Below are 23,294 nucleotides of genomic sequence, written 5' to 3' on the forward strand. Positions count from 1 at the left end.
AATATTTATATTTGAGCTGAGGATGAACTGCTCACAGTGGGCTTCCTGCTAGGGCAAAACGGTATAACTCAGGTTCATAGGCACAACTCAGGTTCATAGGCACATGATTAACATGTTTGTCCAGAGCACCTTAAATGTTATTACATACAACCGTGAAGAACTATTGGATATCAGAGAGATGTCAACTTACCAGCACAACCAGCAACCCAAAGTGGATCCTTTGTCTGCACCTCTCAGGGCATTTGAACCAAAACAATGCCACCAGAGTAGAGGGTGCTGGAGTCTTCGGATGCGAGCACACCACGCACCACTTCAGAGTATATTACTTGCTAATGTCCAGTCCCTAACTAACAAAGTCGACGAAATCAGGGCAAGAGTTGCTTTCCAAAGAGATATCTGGGATTGTAACATTTCACAAAAACATGGCTAGCTGGCGACATGCTGTTGGAGTCCATACAGCCAACGGGATTTTCAGTGCATCGCGCCGACAGGAATAAACATCTCTCCGGTAAGAAAGAAGGGCGGGGGTGTATGTTTCGTGATTAACGACTCATGGTGTAATTGTAAAAACATATAGGAACTCAAGTCCTTTTGTTCACCTGACCTAGAATTCCTCACAATCAAATGCCGGCCATATTATCTCCCAAGAGAACCCTCCTCGGTTATCATCACAGCCATGTATATCCCCCCGAAAGCGGATACCAAGACGGCCATCAAGGAACTTCACTGGACTTTATGCAAACTGGAAACCATATATCCTGAGGCTGCATTTATTGTAGCTGAGGATTTTAACAAAGCTAATTTGAGAACAAGGCTACCTCATTTCTATCAGCATATCGATTGCTGTACACAAGCGAGTAACACGCTCAACCATTGCTACTCTAACTTCCGCGATGCATACAAGGCCCTCCCCCACCCTCCTTTTGGTACATCTGACCAACATATCACCTCCACCCTACCTGTGACCCTAGACCCACTTCAATTTGCTTACCACCCCAATAGATCCACAGACGATGCAATCGCCATCACACTGCCCTAGCTGGACAAGAGGAATACCTATGTAAGAATGCTGTTCATTGACTACAGCTCAGCATTCAACACCATAGTACCCTCCAGACTCATGATTAAGCTTGAGACCCTGGGTCTTGACCCCGCCCTGTGCAACTGGGTCCTAGTCTTTCTGACGGGCCTCCCCCTGGTGGTGAAGGTAGGAAACAACATCTCCACCCGGCTGATCGTCAACACTGGGGCCCCACAAGGGTGCGTCCTCAGCCCCCTCCTGTACTCTCTGTTCACCCACGACTGCGTGGCCATGCACGCTTCCAACTCAATCAATCAAGTTCGCAGACGACACAACAGTGGTAGGCTTGATTACCAACAACGACGAGACAGCCTACAGGAGGAGGTGAGGCCCTCGGAGTTTAGTGGCAGGAAAATAACATCTCACTCAAGGTCAGCAAAACAAAGGAGACAATCGTGGACTTCAGGAAACAGCAGAGGGAGCACCCCCCTATCCTCATTGACGGTACAGCAGTGGTGAAGGTGGAACATTTTAAGTTCCTCTGTGTACATATCACCAACAAACTGAAATGGTCCATGCACACAGTGTGGTGAAGAAGGCGCAACACCTCAGGAGGCTGAAAGAATTTGGCTTGTCACCGAAAACCCGCACTAACTTTTACAGGTGCACAATTGACAGCATCCTGTCGGGTGGTACGGCAACTGGTACGGCAACTGCACCGCCCACAACCGCAAGGCTCTCCAGAGGTTGTGCGGTCTGCAAAATGCATCACCGGGGGCAAACTACCTGCCCTCCAAATCATCTACAACAATACCTGATTTCAGATGAAATCAGATGTGAAATCACATATATTTAATACAAACATTTTCCGTCTGGTTTGCTTAATATAAGGAATTTAAATGATTTATACTTTTACATTTGATACTTAAGTATATTTTAGCAATTCCATTTACTTTTGATACTTAAGTATATTTAAAACCAAATACTTTTAGACTTTTACTCAAGTAGGTTTATACTGGTTAACTCGTATTTGGGACACTTTTTATGGGGTACACATAGAAAAGCCTGATCTGTGCTTATTTTGAAATAGCCATGGCTTAATATCTCCTATTAAATCAATGTAGGTGGAAGGACACGTGCAAGGTTGTATTATCAGTCGATCAAACCTACTGTGTACAAAACCTTGTTTGTATTAGGAATGAGTTGCAAGGTATTGTGTCTAAAACCTTATCCTATCACTTCAGGGGCAGGGTCCATACAGCCTGTGCTGTGACTGGTTCCCTGTGTCGTCCAATCCTGTCAAATAGAAAACGCATGACGGTTGTGTGAGTTGCCAGAAAAAAAAACTGAAAGCGCCCATAGCCCATTATACCGTCAGCTTCAGGCCAGTGTTTTGTCAAGCAACAGACGAACCATTGTGACCGAAAGCAGGGGGAAAAAATGTTATTTTTAATATAACTGTCTGGCCACGGTGATTAATTAAAATCATATGGTGTTTTCTCCTCTCTCTCTCTCCCTCCCTCCCTCTGTATGAAGGCAATGCTACAGGAGGCTGTAGAATGCTAAATGAGCATCTGTGCAGTGCTGCTGCAGGATACTGCTAGGCTGTGTTTAGATGTAAGTGATCCTTAAATGTCCCCTTTCACTCCTTCAGCTTCAAAAGGAACACTTCTGGGCTGGCGGGATGACCGTGCTCAGTCAGCGTTTTACTGAGGTTAAGAACCGAGAAAGAGCTAGCCTGAGGGAAACCAATGGTTAGAATTCATTTGTCATCATATTTTATTGTGTATATGATACTGTTCTTAAATGGAAATGATACATGCCCATCGGTTTTGTTTTATATATTAATAGCAAATCATATTGATAACTTTATTTTACAGTGCATTTCATGCATTGAGCTCAAAGCTCTCACACATTGGCTTTCGAGAGTCAAAAGCTGCTCTTAAATTTGATGCACATTCTCTGAAATGTTGTTTATTTAGATCCTGGGCCTAAAGTATTTACTTTTTTTATACCCCTTTTTCTCCCCAATTTTGTGGGATCCAATTGTTAGTAGCTACTATCTTGTCTCATCGCTACAACTCCCGTACGGGCTCGGGAGAGACAAAGGTTGAAAGTCATGCGTCCTCCGATACACAACCCAACCAAGCCGCACTGCTTCTTAACACAGCGCACATCCAACCCGGAAGCCAGCCGCACCATTGTGTCGGAGGAAACACTGTGCACCTGGCAACCTTGGTTAGCGTGCACTGCACCCGGCCCGCCACAGGAGTCGCTGGTGGGCGATGAGACAAGGATATCCCTACCGGCCAAACCCACCCTAACCCGGACGACGCTAGGCCAATTGTTCGTCACCCCACGGATCTCCCGGTCGGTTACAACAGAGCCTGGGCGCGAACCCAGAGTCTCTGGTGGCATATCTGGCGCTGCAGTACAGCGCCCTTAACCACTGCGCCACCCGGGAGGTCACGTCTTTACTTTTTATTGTGATTGCTGCTGAAGTAATACTGCAGTAAATAGGAAAACCAATGCAGACTAGCATGATATAGCCATTAACTCTGTCGTCCGTTCCAGAATTATAATACTTGGCATGAACTGTAATCTAACCTGCACATTGTTTATGCACAATTTGTTACGCCACTTAGGAGCCTTACTAATGTTAACGACAGGTCATAAACACGCATATAAAGCATCACAATAGGTGCACTACTACCCATGCTGTAGGTATCTCCATAAAAGCCGGTGGCCGCCGGGCATGTAGTGTACGTCGGAGGGTGGAGGGATGCTGGTTTCCTGCTCTCGCTCTCGTGACCAGCCTGCTTCCCCACCGGGCTATTACAGCTAGACCACCAGGCAGACTACCAGCACACAGACTGAGATCTGTTCAACCCTTCGCTCCCAGACAGTGATGGTGGCGCTCTAGGAGCCAGCCAACTGTTAATGGAGTTTATGATCCCTGTGCCAAAAGAGGCATACATACCTGGCCATTAGGTTGAACGTTAGAGAGCAACCTTCCACTGTTTACAGTAGTTTACATCAGATGAGGTTCAAAGGAGAAGCCCTATTAAGCTCCAGTAGGAGGTAAACAGAGAATAAGTTATGTAGCTTGATTCAGAGTGGGAATCATTCATTGATAGAGGGAGAAAGAGAGAAAGGTAGATCGTTAGAGCCTTAACACGGCCTGAAATGTAAATATGTTTCTCTCAGGCTACACTTTTACCTCACCTACTTACATGGACGACTTTTCAGAGACGCATACCATTGAGACTAGTGAAGGCTGCTGAGGGGAAGACGGCTGATAATAATGGCTGAAACAGAGCAACACATAGCAACCATGTGCTTGATACTATTCCACTGATTCTGCTCCAGTCATTACCATGAGCCCGTCATCCCCAATTAAGGTGCCACCAACCTCCTGTGATTGAGACACATCTTAGGAACGCTGCCTGTGTAAGAGGTATGTGGCAGGGTCTACAGTCAATCACGGATTACAAAAAGAAAACCAGCCCCGTCACGGACCAGGATGTCTTGCTCCCAGGCAGACTAAATCACTTTTTTGGCCCGCTTTGAGGACAATACAGTGCCACTGACACGGCCTGCAACCAAAACATGCGGCCTCTCCTTCACTGCAGCCGAGGTGAGTAAAACATTTAAACGTGTTAACCCTCGCAAGGCTGCAGGCCCAGACGGCATCCCCAGCCGCGCCCTCAGAGCATGCGCAGACCAGCTGGCTGGTGTGTTTACGGGCATATTCAATCAATCCCTATCCCAGTCTGCTGTTCCCACATGCTTCAAGAGGGCCACCATTGTTCCTGTTCCCAAGAAGGTAACTGAGCTAAACGACTACGGCACTCACTTCCGTCATCATGAAGTGCTTTGAGAGACGAGTCAAGGACCATATCACCTCCACCCTACCTGACACCCTAGACCCACTCCAATTTGCTTACTGCCCAAATAGCTCCACAGACGATGCAATCTCAACCACACTGCACACTGCCCTAACCCATCTGGACAAGAGGAATACCTATGTGAGAATGCTGTTCATCGACTACAGCTCGGCATTTAACACCATAGTACCCTCCAAGCTCGTCATCAAGCTCGAGACCCTGGGTCTCGACCCCGCCCTGTGCAACTGGGTACTGGACTTCCTGACGGGTCGCCCCCAGGTGGTGAGGGTAGACAACAACATCTCCACCCCGCTGATCCTCAACACTGGGGCCCCACAAGGGTGCGTTCTGAGCCCTCTCCTGTACTCCCTGTTCACCCACGACTGCGTGGCCACGCACGCCTCCAACTCAATCATCAAGTTTGCGGACGACACAACAGTGGTAGGCTTGATTACCAACAACGACGAGACAGCCTACAGGGAGGAGGTGAGGGCCCTCGGAGTGTCAGGAAAATAAAACTAAGGAGATGATTGTGGACTTGAGGGAACACCCCCCTATCCACATCGATGGAACAGTAGTGGAAAGGGTAGCAGGTTTTAAGTTCCTCGGCATACCCATCACAGACAAACTGAATTGGTCCACCCACACAGACAGCATTGTGAAGAAGGCGCAGCAGCGCCTCTTCAACCTCAGGAGGCTGAAGAAATTTGGCTTGTCACCAAAAGCACTCACAAACTTCTACAAATGCACAGTCGAGAGCATCCTGGCGGGCTGTATCACCGCCTGGTACGACAACTGCTCCGCCCACAACCATAAGGCTCTCCAGAGGGTAGTGAGGTCTGCACAACGCATCACCGGGGGCAAACTACCTGCCCTCCAGGACACCTACACCACCCGATGTTACAGATCATCAAGGAGAACAACCACCCGAGCCACTGCCTGTTCACCCCGCTATCATCCAGAAGGCGAGGTCAGTACACGTGCATCAAAGCTGGGACCGAGAGACTGAAAAACAGCTTCTATCTCAAGGCCATCAGACTGTTAAACAGCCACCACTAACATTGAGTGGCTGCTGCCAACACACTGACTCAACTCCAGCCACTTTAATAATGGGAATTGATGGGAAATTATGTAAAATATATCACTAGCCACTTTAAACGATGCTACCTAATATAATGTTTACATACCCTACATTATTAATCTCATATGTATACGTATATACTGTACTCTATATCATCTACTGCATCTTTATGTAGTACATATATCACTAGCCACTTTAACTATGCAACTTTGTTTACATACTCATCTCATATGTATATACTGTACTCGATACCATCTACTGTATCTTGCCTATGCCGCTCTGTACCATCACTCATTCATATATCTTTATGTACATATTCTTTATCCCCTTACACCTGTGTGTATAAGACAGTAATTTTGGAATTGTTAGTTAGATTACTTGTTGGTTATTACTGAATTGTCGGAACTAGAAGCACAAACATTTCGCTACACTTGCATTAACATCTGCTAACCATGTGTATGTGACAAATACAATTTGATTTGATTTGATTTATGTACTGGGTGCTGTTTCACCAAGCTGCCTGTAGATGGAGCCGTTAATAGGGGATTATGTATTAGCCCTGTGCCCAAGTGCTCCATAATCCACAAATACCCAGCATGTGACCAAGCACCTCACACTCTTCCTCTATTGTTCAGCTGCCACCACACTAACCCCCATACAACAAGACATTCAATTGTGACATCAAGCATTTTTCCAAGACCATCATCAATCTGTCTCTTTACGCACACAAGTCTATACTGAAGCTTCCTCATCCGGATCTTCTGAAGTAGAGGATGTGTTGTGGGGAGCAGGGCTAGAGGGGGTGAAGCCCAGCACCGTCGGAGGCTGCTGTATTTATAGATGGTCCCAGAGAAAGGTGTTTGTGTCTGAGCATATAGTACAGGACATTCTTATGAGAGGGAGAAGCATGGCTTCCCAGCCCCCTGTGGAGTTAGCACTTCCAGGTCATGACTGCTGGTGATGGGGTGGAGGGTACAAGAGTAGGGGGGTGACTGGGGGTATGCCGAAAATGGGGTGGATGGAGAGTAGGCTGGAGATGGGGTGAGGGAGATAAGGTGGAAATGTATATGGAAGAGGGGAGTGAGGGGTATGGTGGTATTGGGTGACGGGTACTAGAGGTAGGATGGGTGGGATTTGGTGAGGTGGAGGGTTGGGATGGTTGAGGTGTGTGTGTGTGTGTGTGTGCGTGTGTACATGTGTGTGTGTGTCAGCATTGTTGGGTGGCCTAGATTTAGTGTGAGAGGAGAACAGGGGTCACATCCTACAGACTTCCTGCAGGAGGCCATAAAACCAGTCAGACAACAGGAGATATGGATGGGGGAGGAGGGAGAAAGAGAGAGAAAGAGACTGAAAACTGAAATAAAATGAAAGACTATAGATGTAGGCCTAATTTGGCTGTTGGAGATTCTCACACACTTCATAGTATTACTTCATTTGGTGATGCAACAACAAACAGCAGAAACTTGTGAAAACCAGCACAATTTGAGCAACACAACATCCTCCTGTTTTTCTTAATGCTATTTGGGTACATCTTGTGATCATCTGTTGAAAGACAATACGCAAAATAATTGCAACATTTCAGTCTTACAAAATGTACACCCATAGACCGTAAAAAAGACATTCCCAAAAATGCACACCCACCAATAATACTTGTAACACAAGTTAAAAGTGCTATCATATGTTTGTTGGTTTTGGTACAAAATACTACAACTGCGACCTGGCCAAGATAAAGCAAAGCAGTATGACACAAACAACACAGAGTTACACATGGGATTAACAAACGTACAGTCAATAACACAATAGAAAAATATATATACAGTGTGTGCAAATGTACTAAGATTAGGAGGTGAGGCAATAAATAGGTCATAGTAGCGAAATAATTACAATTTATCAATTAAACACTGGAGTGGTAGATGTGCAGAAGATGAATATGCAAGTAGAGATACTGGGGTGCAAAGGAGAAAAGAACAACAACATGGGGATGAGGTAGTTGGATGGGCTATTTACAGATGGGCTGTGTAAGCTGCTCTGACAGCTGATGCTTAAAGTTAGTGAGGGAGATATAAGACTCCAGCTACAATGATTTTTGCAATTTGTTCCAGTCATTGGCAGCGAGAACTGGAAGGAAAGGCAGCCAAAGGAGGAGTTGGCTTTGGGGATGACCAGTGAAATATACCTGCTGGAGCACGTTCTACAGGTGGGTGCTGCTATGGTGGCCAGTGAGCTGAGATAAGTCTTTGCTAGGTAAAGCCCTGCCTTATAGGTGACCTGGAGCCAGTGGGTTTGGCAATGAATATGAAGCAAGGGCCAGCCAACGAGAGCATACAGGTCGCAGTTGTGGGTAGTATATGGGACTTTGGTGACAAAACGGATGGAACTGTGATAGACTACATCCAATTTGCTGAGTAGAGTGTTGGAGGCTATTTTGTAAATTACATCGCTGAAGTCAAGGATCGGTAGGATAGTCAGTTTTACGAGGGTATGTTTGGCAGCGTGAGTGAAGGATGCTTTGTTGCGAAATAGGAAGCCGATTCTAGATGTAATTTTGGATTGGAGATGTTGGAGGGAGAGTTTACAGTCTAACCAGACACCTAGGTATTTGTAGTTGTCCACATATTCTAAGTCAGGACTGTCCAGAGTAATGCTAGATGAGCGGGCGGGTGGAAGACCGTAGCCAGGTGGAACGCATGGCCAGCCGTAGGAAAATGCTTATTGAAATTCTCGATTATTGTAGATTAATCGGTGGTGATAGTGTTTCCTAGCCTCAGTGCAGTGGGCATCTGGGAGGAGGTGCTCTTATTCTCCATGGACTTTACAGTGTCCCATAACTTTTTGGAGTTTGTGCTACAGGATGCTAATTTGTTTGAAAAGCTAGCCTTTGCTTTCCTAACTGCCTGTGTATGTTGGTTCCTGACTTCCCTGAAAAGTTGCATATCCCGGGAGCTATTCACTGCTAATGCAGTATGCCACAGGATGTCTTTGTGCTGGTCAAGGGCAGTCAAGTCTGGAGTGAACCAAGGGCTATATCTGTTCTTAATTCACATTTTTTGAATGTGGAGGTATTTAAGATGGTGAGGAAAGCACTTTTAAAGAACAACCAGGCATCCTCTACTCACGGAATGAGGTCAATATCCTTCCAGGATACCTGGGCCAGGTCGATTAGAAAGGCCTGCTTCTGAAGTGTTTTAGGGAGCGTTTGACAGTGATGAGGGGTGGTCATTTGACCGGGGACCCATTACGGACTCAGCCAATGAGGCAGTGATCGCTGAGATCCTAGTTGAAGACAGCAGAGTTGTATTTAGAGGGCAGGTTGGTCAGGATGATATCTATGAGGGTGCCCGTGTTTACGGATTTAGGGTTGTACCTGGTAGGTTCCTTGATAATTTGGGTGAGATTGAGGGCATCTAGCTTAGATTGTAGGACTGCTGGGGTGATAAGCATATCCCAGTTTAGGTCACCTAACAGTACAAACTATGAAGATAAATGGGGGGAATTAATTCACATATGGTGTCCAGGGCACAGCTGGGGTGCTGAGGGTCTATAACTATAACAAGCTGCAACAGTGAGAGACTGATTTCTGGAAAGGTGGATTTTTAAAAGTAGAAGCTCAAACTATTTGGGCACAGACCTGGAAAGCATGACAGAACTCTGCAGGCTCTCTCTACAGTTAGGGATGGACATTTCAGAATTTTTGGTGGCCTTCCTAAGCCAGGATTCAGACATGGCAAGGACATCAGGGTTGGCGGAGTGTGCTAAAGCAGTGAATAGAACAAACTTAGGGAGGAGGCTTCTGATGTTAACATGCATGAAACCAAGGCTTTTACTGTTACAGAAGTCAACAAATGATAGCGCCTGGGGAATAGGAGTGGAACTGGGGGCTACAGGACCTGGGTTAACCTCTACATCACAAGAGGAACAGAGGAGGAGTAGGATAAGGACTGGTCGTCTAGTGCGTTGGGGACAGAGAATAAAAGGAGCAGATTTCTGGGCGTTGTAGAATAGATTCAGGGCATAATGTACAGACAATGGTATGGTAGGATGTGAGTAGAGTGGAGGTAAACCTAGGCGTTGAGTGATGATGAGAGAGATTTAGTCTCTAGAGGCACTAGTTAAGCCAGGTGAGGTCTCTGCATGTGTGTGGGTTGGGACAAAAGAGCCATCTAAGGCATTTTGAGCGGGACTGAGGGCTCTACAGTGAAATAAAACAATATGAACTAGCCAAGACAGCAGTAGACAAGACATATTGACATTAGAGCGAGGCATAAAGCAATCACAGGTGTTGATCAGGAGAGCTAAGACAATAATGGGTAAATGGCGATGAATGGGCAGAGCGGGTCAGTTAGGTACATACAGGACCTGAGTTTGAGGCTGGGGCCGACAGGTAAACAAAATGAGCTACCGTGTTATTGAAACAGTCCAGGGGGCATCAGCTGTGTAGCCGAGTGATCATAGGGTCAAAAGAGCAGCAATAGGTGAGTCAGGGTGCCGTTCAGTAGTCACTACTACACTATGCAAGCAGGAGACATAGCGTTCAGAAAAGCTAGCGGGCCGGGGATAGTAGATGGTTTTTAGGCAACATCGTAACAGAATAGCCTGTTAAGACCACATCGGGCGATCACGTCGGCAGTCCAGTCGTGATGGATCTGCGGGGTTCCGTGTCGACAATAAAGGGTCCAGGCCAATTGGCAAAGAAGGTATTGTAGCCCAAGAATTAGCTGGTATATGGGCCTAGCTCGAGGCTAGCTCAAGGCCTGGCCGGGGTATCCTGGAAGGATATTGATCTCATCCCGTCAGTAGAGGATGCCTGGTTATTTTTTTTAAATGCCTTCCTCACCATCTTAAATAAGCATGCCCCATTCAAGAAATTTAGAACCAGCAATAGATATAGCCCTTGGTTCTCTCCAGACCTGACTGCCCTTAACCAACACAAAAACATCCTATGGCGTTCTGCATTAGCATCGAACCGCCCCCATGATATGCAACTTTTCAGGGAAGCTAGAAACCAATATACACAGGCATTTAGAAAAGCCAAGGCTAGCTTTTTCAAGCAGAAATTTGCTCCCTGCAACACAAACTCAAAAAAGTTCTGGGACACTGTAAAGTCCATGGAGAATAAAAACACCTCCTCCCAGCTGCCCACTGCACTGAGGATAGGAAATACTGTCACCACCGATAAATCCACTATAATTGAGAATTTAAATAAGCATTTTTCTATGGCTGGCCATGCTTTCCACCTGGCTACCCCTACCCCGGTCAACAGCACTGCACCCCCCACAGCAACTCGCCCAAGCCTTCCCCATTTCTCCTTCTCCCAAATCCAGTCAGCTGATGTTCTGAAAGAGCTGCAAAATCTGGACCCCTACAAATCCGCCGGGCTAGACAATCTGGACCCTTTCTTTCTAAAATTATCTGCCGAAATTGTTGCAACCCCTATTAGCCTGTTCAACCTCTCTTTCGTGTCGTCTGAGATTCCCAAAGATTGGAAAGCAGCTGCGGTCACTCTTGACCCAAACTGCTACAGACCTATATGCTACAGACCTATATCTATCCTACCCTGCCTTTCTAAGGTCTTCGAAAGCCAAGTCAACAAACAGATTACCAACCATTTCGAATCCCATCATACCTTCTCTGCTATGCAATCTGGTTTTCAGAGCTGGTCATTTGTGCACCTCAGCCACGCTTAAGGTCCTAAACGATATCTTAACCGCCATCGATAAGAAACAATACTGTGCAGCCGTATTCTTTGACCTGGCCAAGGCTTTAGACTCTGTCAATCACCACATCCTCATCGGCAGACTCGATAGCCTTGGTTTCTCAAATGATTGCCTCGCCTGGTGTTACGTTCCCTAGGCTTCCTGAATTCTCCCCAAGCAGCTGATTGGTTGGCCCCCATTGATTGGGGAGTTGAGTTGAGTTGTAGCAGGGTGTTGCGTTCCCTCTTCACAGTTGTGTGTAGTACCTGGTTCACCAACTACTTCTCTGAGGGTTCAGTGTGTCAAATCGGAGGGCCTCTTGTCCGGGCCTCTGGCAGTCTCTATGGGGGTGCCACAGGGTTCAATTCTTGGACTGACTCTCTTCTCTGTATACATCAACGATATCGCTCTTACTGCTGGTGAGTCTCTGATCCACCTCTACGCAGACGATACCATTCTGTATACTTCTGTCCCTTTGGACACTTATCAACCCTCCAGATGAGCTTCAATGCCATACAACTCTCGTGGCCTCCAATTGCTCTTAAATACAAGTAAAATTAAATGCATGCTCTTCAACCGATCGCTGCCTGCACCTGCCCTCCCGTCCAACATCACTACTCTGGACGGTTCTGACTTAGAATATGTGGACAACTACAAATACCTAGGTGTCTGGTTAGCCTGTAAACTCTCCTTCCAGACTCGCATCAAACATCTCCAATCCAAAGTTATTTCTAGAATTGGCTTCCTATTTCGCAACAAAGCATCCTTCACTCATGCTGCCAAACATACCCTTGTAAAATTGACCATCCTACCGATCCTCGACTTCAGCGATGTCATTTACAAAATAGCCTCTAATGCCCTACTCAATAAATTGGATGCAGTTTATCACAGTGCCATCTGTTTTGTCACCAAAGCCCCATATACTACCCACCACCGCGACCTGTACGCTCTCGTTGGCTGGCCCTCGCTTCATACTTGTCGCCAAACCCACTGGCTCCAGGTCATCTACAAGTCCCCCCTTATCTCAGCTTGCTGGTCACCATAGCAGCACCCACCTGTAGCACACACTCCAGCAGGTATATCTCTCTGGTCACCCCCAACACCAATTCTTCCTTTGGCCGACTCTCCTTCCAGTTCTCTGCTACCAATGACTGGAACAAACTACAAAAAGGCTATCCAGCTGTCAGAGCAACTCACAGATTACTGCACCTGTACATAGCCCATCTATAATTTAGCCCAAACAACTACCTCTCCCCCTACTGTATTTATTTATTTAGCTCCTTTGCACCCCATTATGTCTCTCTACTTTGCACATTCTTCCACTGCAAATCTACCATTCCAGTGTTTTACTTGCTATATTGTATTTACTTCGCCTCCATGGCCTTTTTTTGCCTTTACCTCCCTTATCTCACCTCATTTGTTCACATTGTATATAGACTTATTTTTCTACTGTATTATTGACTGTTTGTTTTACTCCATGTGTAACTCTGTGTTGTATGTGTCAAACTGCTTTGCGTTATCTTGGCCAGGTCGCAATTGTAAATGAGAACTTGTTCTCGACTTGCCTACCTGGTTAAATAAAGGTGAAATAAAAATAAATAAATTAAGGCTAGCTGGTGCTTGCTTCGGGACAGAAGCGTTAACTAACAGTAGCCACTCGTTTGCAGCTAGCTAGCTGTGATAATCCGGTGTAATGATCCAGGGCGGCAGGAATCCGGTGATGTGGTAGAGAGAAGCAGTCTGATATGCTCTGGGTGAGGCTGATCCGTACCACATTGGGTGAGGCGGGTTGCAGGAAAGTATATTTAGTTCGATAGAAAAGTATATTTAGTTAGATAGAAAGTGAGATGAAGATATATACGAAAAAGACTGGCTATTTACACGGGATAAGACAAAGACAAACACACACGTCCTACTACTACGCCATCTTGGAAAATAATTCCTCTGTGTAAATGATATGATGCCACTCCACGATTGGTTTACAAACACTGTGAACCTCACGGCTCACACATTTTTGACCCTGGCTATGGCCCTGAGCCTCACAGTGGTCAGTTGAATGGAGTACTACCTCGAGGGCTTTCTGGTCTGAACTGTGGTTCAACTGTATACCTGAGAGTGGTCACAGGTCAGAGGTCACAGTGCAGTGGTTCTGCCCCTGCCTGTTTGTGTGTGTGTGTTTTGTATGTGTGTGTGTAATCAACGTACAGGACCAGGGGTGGTCAGTCACGGGTGTGTTTTGACAGAGGTCGGCAGCAGGATGTCAGGCTGCGCTCTGATTTCCTCTCTTACTTTCTCTTTGACTTTCTCCTTGACTTCACCTCCTTATCAGGCCTGCTCAGGTTTGCTGCTTTCTCACCTCTAGTATCCAGACCCAACCAGACCCCCTGAAGAAAGGAGGGCCGGGCTGCTCACATCTCATTCTCCATTCAATTAATATTCATTCATTGTGTGGACATTCAGTTTTTCTGTTTATTATGCAGGTAGCCTACTAAATTGATGCATACATGTAACCTGTTATTTAAGTGAGTTTATAAAGGTTAATTTCTACTGGAATATACTTAAACCTTATTTTAAAAATGGTTTAAGTGTAGTAATGTTGAAATGCCCCTTTTTCTAAAGTGGTGAAATTATCTTAACAGTGTTGAGTGCTCTGTGCAAGAGAGGTTGGTGCTGTACTCACTGTAGCCATCTATAGAGGCACATGGCAGGCAAGCGTTTTCAAGTATGGATCGTATGATCAGACATTTGCATCTTGTCACCGGTTTATGTGTGTGACACACACACACACACACTTCACATCTGCCTGCCTCAGTAGAGAACATACTCTTAGATCAGCCTTTAGTTAGTCTCCCCTCTACAACCTTACCCCTCCTTACTTAAAAATAAAAACTACTAACACACATCAAGAATAACAACATTGTTTTTAGCCCTTCTTATCTCCTCTCTCCCAAATATCCTGTTTCTTCGAGTTGCGGTGGCCAGAACCAATAGAAACCTCTTCCTGCTATTGGCTGACTTCACTTCCCAACGTTAGCACAATCTCATCCGCTCCAAACACCGCTTAGTGGAACCTCAACTAGCTTGCTGTCCAGAAAAAAATTATATTAGAATTTATACCAGTGTGTTTTACCAGGACTGAGAGGTCCTGAACAAATATGGCCAGCACCATTAAGGTAAGTACATTTGTATTTTTTTTTCGCCAAAGTTTTGGCTTTTTATTGGTTATTTTCTGTAGTGCTTGGGCATTGTTTTAGTTTTCGTGGCACTTTAAAGAAACACCCAGAAGGGTAACACCCTTCTGCCATAGAGGTGCGACAAGATTTCCTTGCAAATTTCCTTTTTCCTATGCGGATGGGTTGTACGGTTTCAAAAATCTTTGGGTTAATGACAAAATCTGAGATTTCGTTCTTTCGGACGCTGAATTGATTTGACCTGGCTTGTCTTACAAACAAATGAAACACACCGTAATTTACATTTCTTGAACATTTGATCCATTATGGAGAGGCACCAATTTTAACGTCTATTATGTTTTTGATGTTGATATTTTTACCTTTACAAAAAAAATACGAAAAGGAAATTGACATTTTTTTTTGCATTTTTATCTATTGGTCTTTTTTGGGGGGTGGGGTGGGGGGGTGAGTCATAAGTATTTGTCTTATCAAAGAACCATCTGCGAAAATTATACTTTGAAATGAAAAATGCAATCCTGTGCTGAAGGAACTGAAATAATGGGAGGTTTAAATTCTCTGAAGAAATGTTATCATGCTACTGTTATTGTTGCATTAATGCCTATGTTAACATCATAATCAAAATGAATGGTAACTAGTAGTAGTAAATAGTTCATACTTTGACATGGCTATCCTAGTGCTATCAAGTAATTACCCTTGTGTAGTTACTGTAACAACACCAATTAGACAATGGACAGAGGACAAAAGCATTTTTTGCTTTTTATAATAATCAAATAATCTAGGGCACAACATGCTTCGTAAGTAGCTAGAACTCATAGGCTATATCTCAATCAATATAACAAAAATATTTTTTCTGGTGCTCCTACATTTTATGTTGTGCTCCTAACTTTAAAGTTGGGAGCTCCAGTGCTACGCATTACATGTTTTAATTTAGAGTCCTGCTAGGGAGTCAGTCACCTGCAAACCTAATTCAACATGGCGTCTAATATTTCCACCCTCTGCGTCTGCCAGTGGCAGCACAAGATGTTCACAGCCAAATCACAGTGTGAGCAATAAAACAAAAGCAGGGAAGCCATAATTACATAATCAGCTGTCTTGCTGGTATTCAATGCAAACAGGTACAGTTTGGAAGTAGAACCCAAATGTTTGGCGAGGGAGCTTGCTCCTTCGTGACCCGTGATATTGTGGCACTGGGACCGTGGTTGAGTTGAAGTCCCAGGCAGAGAGGAGAGTGACTACTGTTTATAAACGCCTTCTCGATGCACTGGCTGTTTTTTTGTGGAACAGGTTTGGTGGTGGCGAACTTCATTGCATCTGATTGAGATTATTATAGATGACTATAAGAGTATTCTGAACAACGGACATAGATACTCTCTGTCACAATAGCACAAGACGATTGGGGAATAGTTTTACTGAAATGAGCATAACGCAACCAACTGAAAAGCTGCGTCATGTTGTTTTGATAGTGTCACACTAGTCACACTATTCTCAGCTTGAAGACACGTTATGGCACCAGTGGACAGTCTATCATCTTAGACAGTTCACCTGGGGTCAGTGAGTTGGGTCCTCTAGTATCTAGTACACACCTAGAAGGCAATGTTCACAGAACATAAGGGAGAAAAACATCAGAGAACAGATCTCATCCCTCACCAATCAGAAATGTTCTTGGTAGACCAACCTGTTAACTTTGCTGGTCCACAGCCACTTCTTTAGTCCTAAATGTGTTAAAAAAAATAGAAATACACTTAATACAATGTACAATTAATTACACAATGAAGAGTGTAGCATTCAGTTCAGTGAGTCAACCACATCAGGATATCAGGACACAAACAAAACAGTTTATCATGCCCGCCTATGGACAGAACTGAGGCAAACAATGCAGATAGTGTGTATATGTGTGTGTAATACACATACCAGAGGGGGATCCAGGAAGTTGTGGCCAACCAACCTCTGTGTCTTTGTGAGGTCTGAGGCTCTGGCCAACCTTTGTCACTGACCTATGGAAATAAAAATACCCATAATTTTTCTAATTGAAACTCTCCAGGCTTTTGCCGTTCCACGCTTCATCCTGTACTATAGTTTCACACATAAGCTCCGTCTCTTTCTCCATAACACATGTTACTGCCAAATCAAGGCCCCTGGAAGTTATTCATCATAGGATCTCTACTAGGCAAAAACATTCTCTCTGTGGTATCCTATTGCGAAACAAAACATGTTTTCAAGCAGTCATGTACAAATCAGACTGCTTTTCAATGCTAACAAAACGGCTTTCGTGGAAACGTAACACAGGTGTTCTTCCTGTTTGAAAAATAACAGATCTTGTGTTTTGGACGGGGAGGTTTGTCTCTGTCAATTCATAGTAGGACACCCCAATATTGCCTGTCTGACCAAATGAAAATGAAGTTGGTCTTAATTGGTGAAATCAGGGAGGGAGCTACTAAAACAACATCCAGAATGGCTGCCCCAGATTGAAGGCCATTACCTGCACTACTGATGTTACTGCATCTTGTTCTGGAGGCAGCCCTGCAAAGTGGTCACTAGCTCTCATAGCCACAAAGCCATGACATCTGATTTCAAACCTAACCTTAACCCTAACCCTTTAGACCAAAAAGTGAATTATTACAATTGCCAATGTTGCAGCTGGCCTATCTAAGGGGAAATTGCTCAGTTCTGCCTCCAGGACAAGACTAAAATAAACGTCAACCTGCGGTGAACTGCCCAATGGCCTGCTGTGTAGAAATTGCAGGGCGAACTCCCTCCCTCCCACTCCCTCTTTCTATTTCTCCCTCTCTTCATCCGGCCATCAACTCCATTAGTGTTCCAAATCTCAGCCACAATCAAAATGCCAACGATGAGCACTTCCTGTTATGCGCTCCCCACCTCCCGATATCCCTCCCCCTAAAAGGAACTTTAAACACAGGAAATGCTGGGAGAAGGGGAGCTTCCTGTCTTCAGCCACACCACACCATGTCTCATTGGGAAGGCTGCCTGGGACATTCTCCATGAATGGGTCCAATGGCTCCATTGAGAGGGAGTACAGGACTAGAGCTACTCATACACTGTGAATATGGCTCTCTATGTCACTTTATAAGGTCAGAATGACCCTGGAGACACTGGAGCATGTTTAGGAAGAATTGTTTTAGGACAAAATGTGCACCATAAAGTACTGTAAACCAGCTCAGGCTAACATGATTTTGACTGTTGTTAAATGTGATATACACAACATTATATGAGGTGAAATTAAGTGTACTATACCAATTTCCACTTATAAAGCACAATATTTATGGAGGGTAATTTACTATACTGCTTCAGAGGGGCTCAAGTTCTGATTTGAACCAGCTGCCCTCTGGTCAGCAGTTCATTTCCCTACCCAGACGGCCATGCTGCAGCCCCTGGAACTCCACTAGAGGACCCATAGAGGACCTCCCTGAATGTGTACATTATATGACTTATTCTATGGTGGACACTGTTCGGTAGGAAAACTGGGCTCAGCACAGCCTCATTCTTCCCTGCCTAATTCTGTGTTCATTTTCTTTGACCATGACACTAAGGTTGTGAAACTATCTCTCATTTTCCATAGAAGAGGAATAATGGACCTTAGAGGAATGTACTGTACTGAGTTGGGGCAAGATGGAGACCTGGCCAGACTCTTGTGTTGTTGTGATCTAAGCTAGTTTAGTTTAAATCTAAAGGCGAATTATGTTTGCTTCATTTTGTCTTGGTGTTTATGGAATATCTGAATCTTCTCTATGTTGTGATCGCCAAATCTAGTATTTACTGTCATGTTATTTTGTCACATTATTTCTGTTGGCTTCAGGATGGCCAAATATTTTATAACTGGTTTCCAGTGTTTACAGTTGTAGGATCTTAAATTGATCCAGTTTGCTACAGCAGGAAAATAATAGTCCTACAGCAACAAGACATGTGAATTATTATGTGGATTATAATTAGTGGACATTTTTGTAGGGGTTGATACATTTTTCATAAGCGTAAATCAACTCTGAATTTTCATAGTGGAAATTACAAACTTCTGAAGCCTTTTTAAACCTCAAATACACTACAAGTTGAGCATGTTCTACATTTCAGGCAAGTTCTCCTGCAACAGGGTGATCACATTAAAATCTTACATCTGTAAATTGTTCCCAGACACAATGTAAACAGACTGCATTAAAATGGCACTCGATGGCTACACATCTATCAGAAATCCCAGCTGTGATTGATGATGGATCTCTTTGTGGCCTATCTTTTGGTTGTTTTTTGGTCAGTTCCTGGCTTTATGGTCTTTTCCATAGGATCAAAGCTCAGGAAGTATGGAGCTGTGTGGCTGAACATTAGCTGTGAATGGATGTGGTTTTGTTTTGTTTGCATTTGGTGAACAAAAGCTGTGTGTGCCCCTTATTCATGCTGGCTGGGGTCACCTCGTGTATATTATGCTCTGCTCTCCTCTATCTCTAACCCCTGGACCCGCTCTCAGATGATGGTCAATGAGCCGAGCCTGCTCTGTAATGTGGTTTGCAGCTGACATATCAGGGAGGACCAGTCCCCACTAGATTAATCTGCTTTCCGACACAGCTTCCTTTTCCTCCTAAGTGATTTGAGATCAGGGTGGGTCACTTACACCGAGATGTTGGAGGGGCACTCCTTCCACGAGAGAGAGAGAGAGAGGAGGGCAGGTTGAGGAGGGCTGACGAGCTCAGAGAAAAAGAGAAGAGAAGGGTTGGTGTTTGACTCAGATGGAAGCCCTCTGAGGTATATGTAGCAATACAGGATTTGGCTAAGAGATTTTATGAACAATACTGGGAAAATTAGAGACAGGTTGCCATGTCATGGCATTTGTGGGAAAATATGTGTTTGTGTTAGTCATTGGTGTTGAATGGATTTTTACTGTTGGATCCCATTCATTTGAGGTTGATGGGAGGAGACAGGAATGGCTTTGAAATAAATGAAGGATAAACACTAGATTAATCAAGATTTAATTAACTCCTTGGCTAGAACATGCATTTAATCTTTAAATGTACAAATCCTAAAAGCGTTTTGTATTGCATATGATTCCATCTTTCTTGGATGAAGGACACATGGAGACCTGACTGAGGCCTTGTGGTTAGAGGGTGTATACCCAGTGATGAGATAATCATGAGTGTGGTCTGCACTGTGGTCTCCTGACATCACAACAAATGGATGTTGGAATGAAAGTTGAAGTAGAGTCTCAATTTACATTTCCCCCAAGAATGGCTGAATATGCTTAGAATGCCTTGACCTAACCCAATAACCTAAAGAATACCTGGATTTTTTTTTTTAACTCTCAGGTCTCTCTACAGCTAAATTGGGGGTCTTGGGATAGGGAATAACTGAACAGTTGAGAAAGTATAAAACACTTAATAAAATGTTTGTTGTTTTTGAACTTTTTTATGCCATTGGCACAGAGTATTTAATTATAAATCAAAAGTGTAAACCCCCTAAAGCAGGCTTTGGGCGACAGTGGCTAGCAGGGGAACCTAACAGATTTCTCATGTAAAATATATTTAATTTCAAAATGAATAACCTGTATAAATAGAGGGGAAAACTAAGAAAAAAAAGGGGAAAACATCCCCCAAAAATTACAGGAAGTAACCCAGACTCTTTAGGAGGCCTATCCCATCTAGATGGCACCGGGTGAACTTAGCTCAGACCTGTGATGCCAGGATGTAGCAATTGTCCTGTGAGGAAGACAAAAAGTTGGACAAAATGCCTGTGAAACGTTAATGATCAAGAGGGTTAGCATGTGGTAGTTTAGAGGGTCAGGTTGGTTAATATTGGTACTCTTTGCCCATGTTGTCGATCATATAGAGCCTGGTAGACACCCAGCTGGTTTAATCATAGCGTATACTTCTGTGCTCTAATTCAACCCAGGTAGAAGTGAATGAAACTGGAGCACTTTTACTGGCCATGGTAATCCCTCTATAATGAGGGGGCCTGGTTTTCAGGTGAGTTTTCCAGGGGTCATTCTGTCTGCCATTTTACTCACAAAACAATGAGCTCACAAGGAGGTATTCATCAGACTGCAATCTAATGTTATATCCACCACATATGTGCATAGAGCTTAGGGTTTAAATCACAGACCGGTCCCAAATTACCTGCAATTTGAGCAGAGCCCCTAGGATCACAAATCAATCATACTCGGTTCATGCCAAAATCCACACTTAATGAATCTGAACCAGTTGATTGTAAACCAAGTGAATGGAGCTTTGATTGTAATAGAAATCTAAGAGGGATATGTCTTTGCGCTTTCTTTCTGCGTACAGGAAGCGTTGTCGGTGGTGAGTGAGGACCAGTCGCTGTTCGAGTGCACCTACGGAACGCCCCACCACGCCAAGGCTGAGATGGCGGCGGCGGCGGCCAGCGAGTACGGCCAGACGGCCAAGATGAGCCCCAGGGTGCACCAGCAGGACTGGCTGTCCCAGCCGCCCGCCCGCGTCACCATCAAGATGGAGTGCAACAGTGGACAGGTCAACGGCAACAGGTACAGCAGTCCACTTTTAGCTTAACTTTTACATATGTCTGGCCCATATCGTGTGAGCTCTGGAGAGTGCTAGCATTAGAAGGGGCGAAGTGACACAGTGCTTTACACCCTGGGGTCCACTGTGCACTGGGCTGCAGCCAGGCTGCCTGTGGCCCTGATTTCCTGTTTATTGTCTGCATTTCTATTAATGTACTTTAAACAAGTGGGTCGATGCGGCCTGAAATCGAACGTCGTAATGTAAATATTTTGAATTACGGTGCCAGAAAATTCAATGCGGTGGTACAGAGTCAGTTAAAGGGACGTCTGCTGTTTACGCCCATCAATAGTAAAGAGTCTCGCCTGGCTTACACAGTAACAGCCAGCAGCCAAGCTACTTGACAAACAGACGAGGAACTTGACTGAGGTTTTCAGTGGGTGAAAAAAAACTGGCAAAGCTGTCTGAGACCCAATCCAAGACAGAGTTGCTGCTGTTGGAAACCCAAACTCAAAACAGCTGTACCACAAAAAAATATAGAAGGACCGCCACTGCATTCATATTTCTAACACATCTCACACGCGCAAGAACTCCCCCCTCCATCCATCTAGCCACCCTCCAATCACCACACAGCCATCTCCATCTTTGGAGCAGGCCTCTCCACAGACACCCAGGCAGAGGGCCTTATTTATCTGGCGGTGAGACATGGGAAAGATTGTTCCAATTAGTGACGAGTCATGGAGCAGAGGAAGATTTACAGCGGAGATCAACACAGACAGCACTGCTGCTCCTGCACACACCACCATCCTCCCCTCCATTCACTAGGCTACTAGAGGGAGGCCTACTGTACTGCCACATAAATGTATGTGTGTGTTTGGAGAGGGGAAGACAGGTGTGTGTGTGTGTGTGTGTCTGTGTGTGCGCACACCATGTGTATGCTAGCATCTGGGGACCCAAAGCTCAACCCGGAGTGTTCCAAAGCACTCCGACATCCCAGGAGTTTGGTCCTAGTTTCCAGAGTTGATCATCTTAAAGATTGTGTTACATGGCATGGCAATGGGGGTTTTATGGCTGAAGCTTTAGAAAAGGGAGGTAGCGTAAGGGTACAGCTGGGTGACAGATAGCCTCAGCGATGGAAATTATTACGGGGAATGTTGACATGGGGGCTAGCAGGGGTCCTGAGGCTACCCTCATTATCTGGATTTAATGGGTTTGTGGACCTCCCCTCTCATGCCCCCCTCCACCACCCCCCACCCAGTACCCTCAGTGAGCAGCAGCAGGGTTTATGGGAAGTGAAGTGGGCCCGGGAGCCCAACCTCTTGGCAGATTAATTAGCTGACCCAAACCTGGAGAACAATGAACAAGTTAGCTTCAAGACAAGGTCGACGAGACGCCTGCACTCCTCTACGCTAGGATTCCCTTGGATTGTTTGTTCTTTCTGTCTACCTCGCTATGTCTCTCTCTCTCTCTCTCGCTCATTCTTATCTTGATATCTGTCTCCAGTCTTTGCCTCTCTGTATCTGTCTCTTTCTTTCTCTCTACAGTGATAGAGGGTTGAATGTGTTTTAGCATGTGTCTGGGCCCAGTGGAGAGCAGTTTACAGTTGCTTGGCCTCCGTAAGCCTCTGATGGTGACTCATACTGGGTGGGAGACAATAGAGTAAGTGAACTTGTGTCCAATGGGCTCGGACACACACACACACACACACACACACACACACACACACACACACACACACACACACACTAATCAGGGCTGAACTGCAGCGCACTTCGCTGCATCACATACAAATGCATATGTCTACACACAGACACTGAGACTTCCACAGTAGAAACACAGATATACCAGTTTTCCATCGATCCCATTGCGTTCATCTTCAATCAGACATTCTAACCCAACATAGTTCATTTGTTTTGGCTAATTAGCTCAAATTTACCACAGTCGCCGCCCT

The 23,294-nt window shown here is 45.0% G+C and overlaps 1 protein-coding gene and 1 non-coding gene across 11 annotated transcripts in view; one reads left to right on the forward strand and one right to left on the reverse strand.

The window, feature by feature from the left end:
* The window catches only part of erg (ETS transcription factor ERG), a 75,305-nt gene that overhangs the window by 38,480 nt on the left and 13,531 nt on the right, over positions 1–23,294 (forward strand). For 5 of the 10 annotated variants that reach the window (XM_020463626.2, XM_031807742.1, XM_031807739.1 and 2 more), the window contains exon 3: positions 21,152–21,369. In XM_020463626.2, the coding sequence (XP_020319215.1) occupies positions 21,152–21,369 (218 nt within the window). Of the gene's footprint in view, positions 1–14,645; positions 14,856–21,151; positions 21,370–23,294 lie in introns of those variants that run through there. The other 5 variants (XM_031807740.1, XM_031807743.1, XM_031807744.1 and 2 more) reach the window with 4 other exon arrangements.
* Positions 15,605–16,869, reverse strand: LOC109872429 (uncharacterized). Its single transcript, XR_004205948.1, has 3 exons — positions 16,785–16,869; positions 16,549–16,585; positions 15,605–16,456 (listed from the first exon to the last, which is right to left on the reverse strand). It is a non-coding gene; the product is annotated as an uncharacterized LOC109872429 (transcript).

This window comes from Oncorhynchus kisutch, linkage group LG28 (assembly GCF_002021735.2).
Source record: "Oncorhynchus kisutch isolate 150728-3 linkage group LG28, Okis_V2, whole genome shotgun sequence".
Taxonomy (NCBI): Eukaryota; Metazoa; Chordata; class Actinopteri; order Salmoniformes; family Salmonidae; genus Oncorhynchus; species Oncorhynchus kisutch.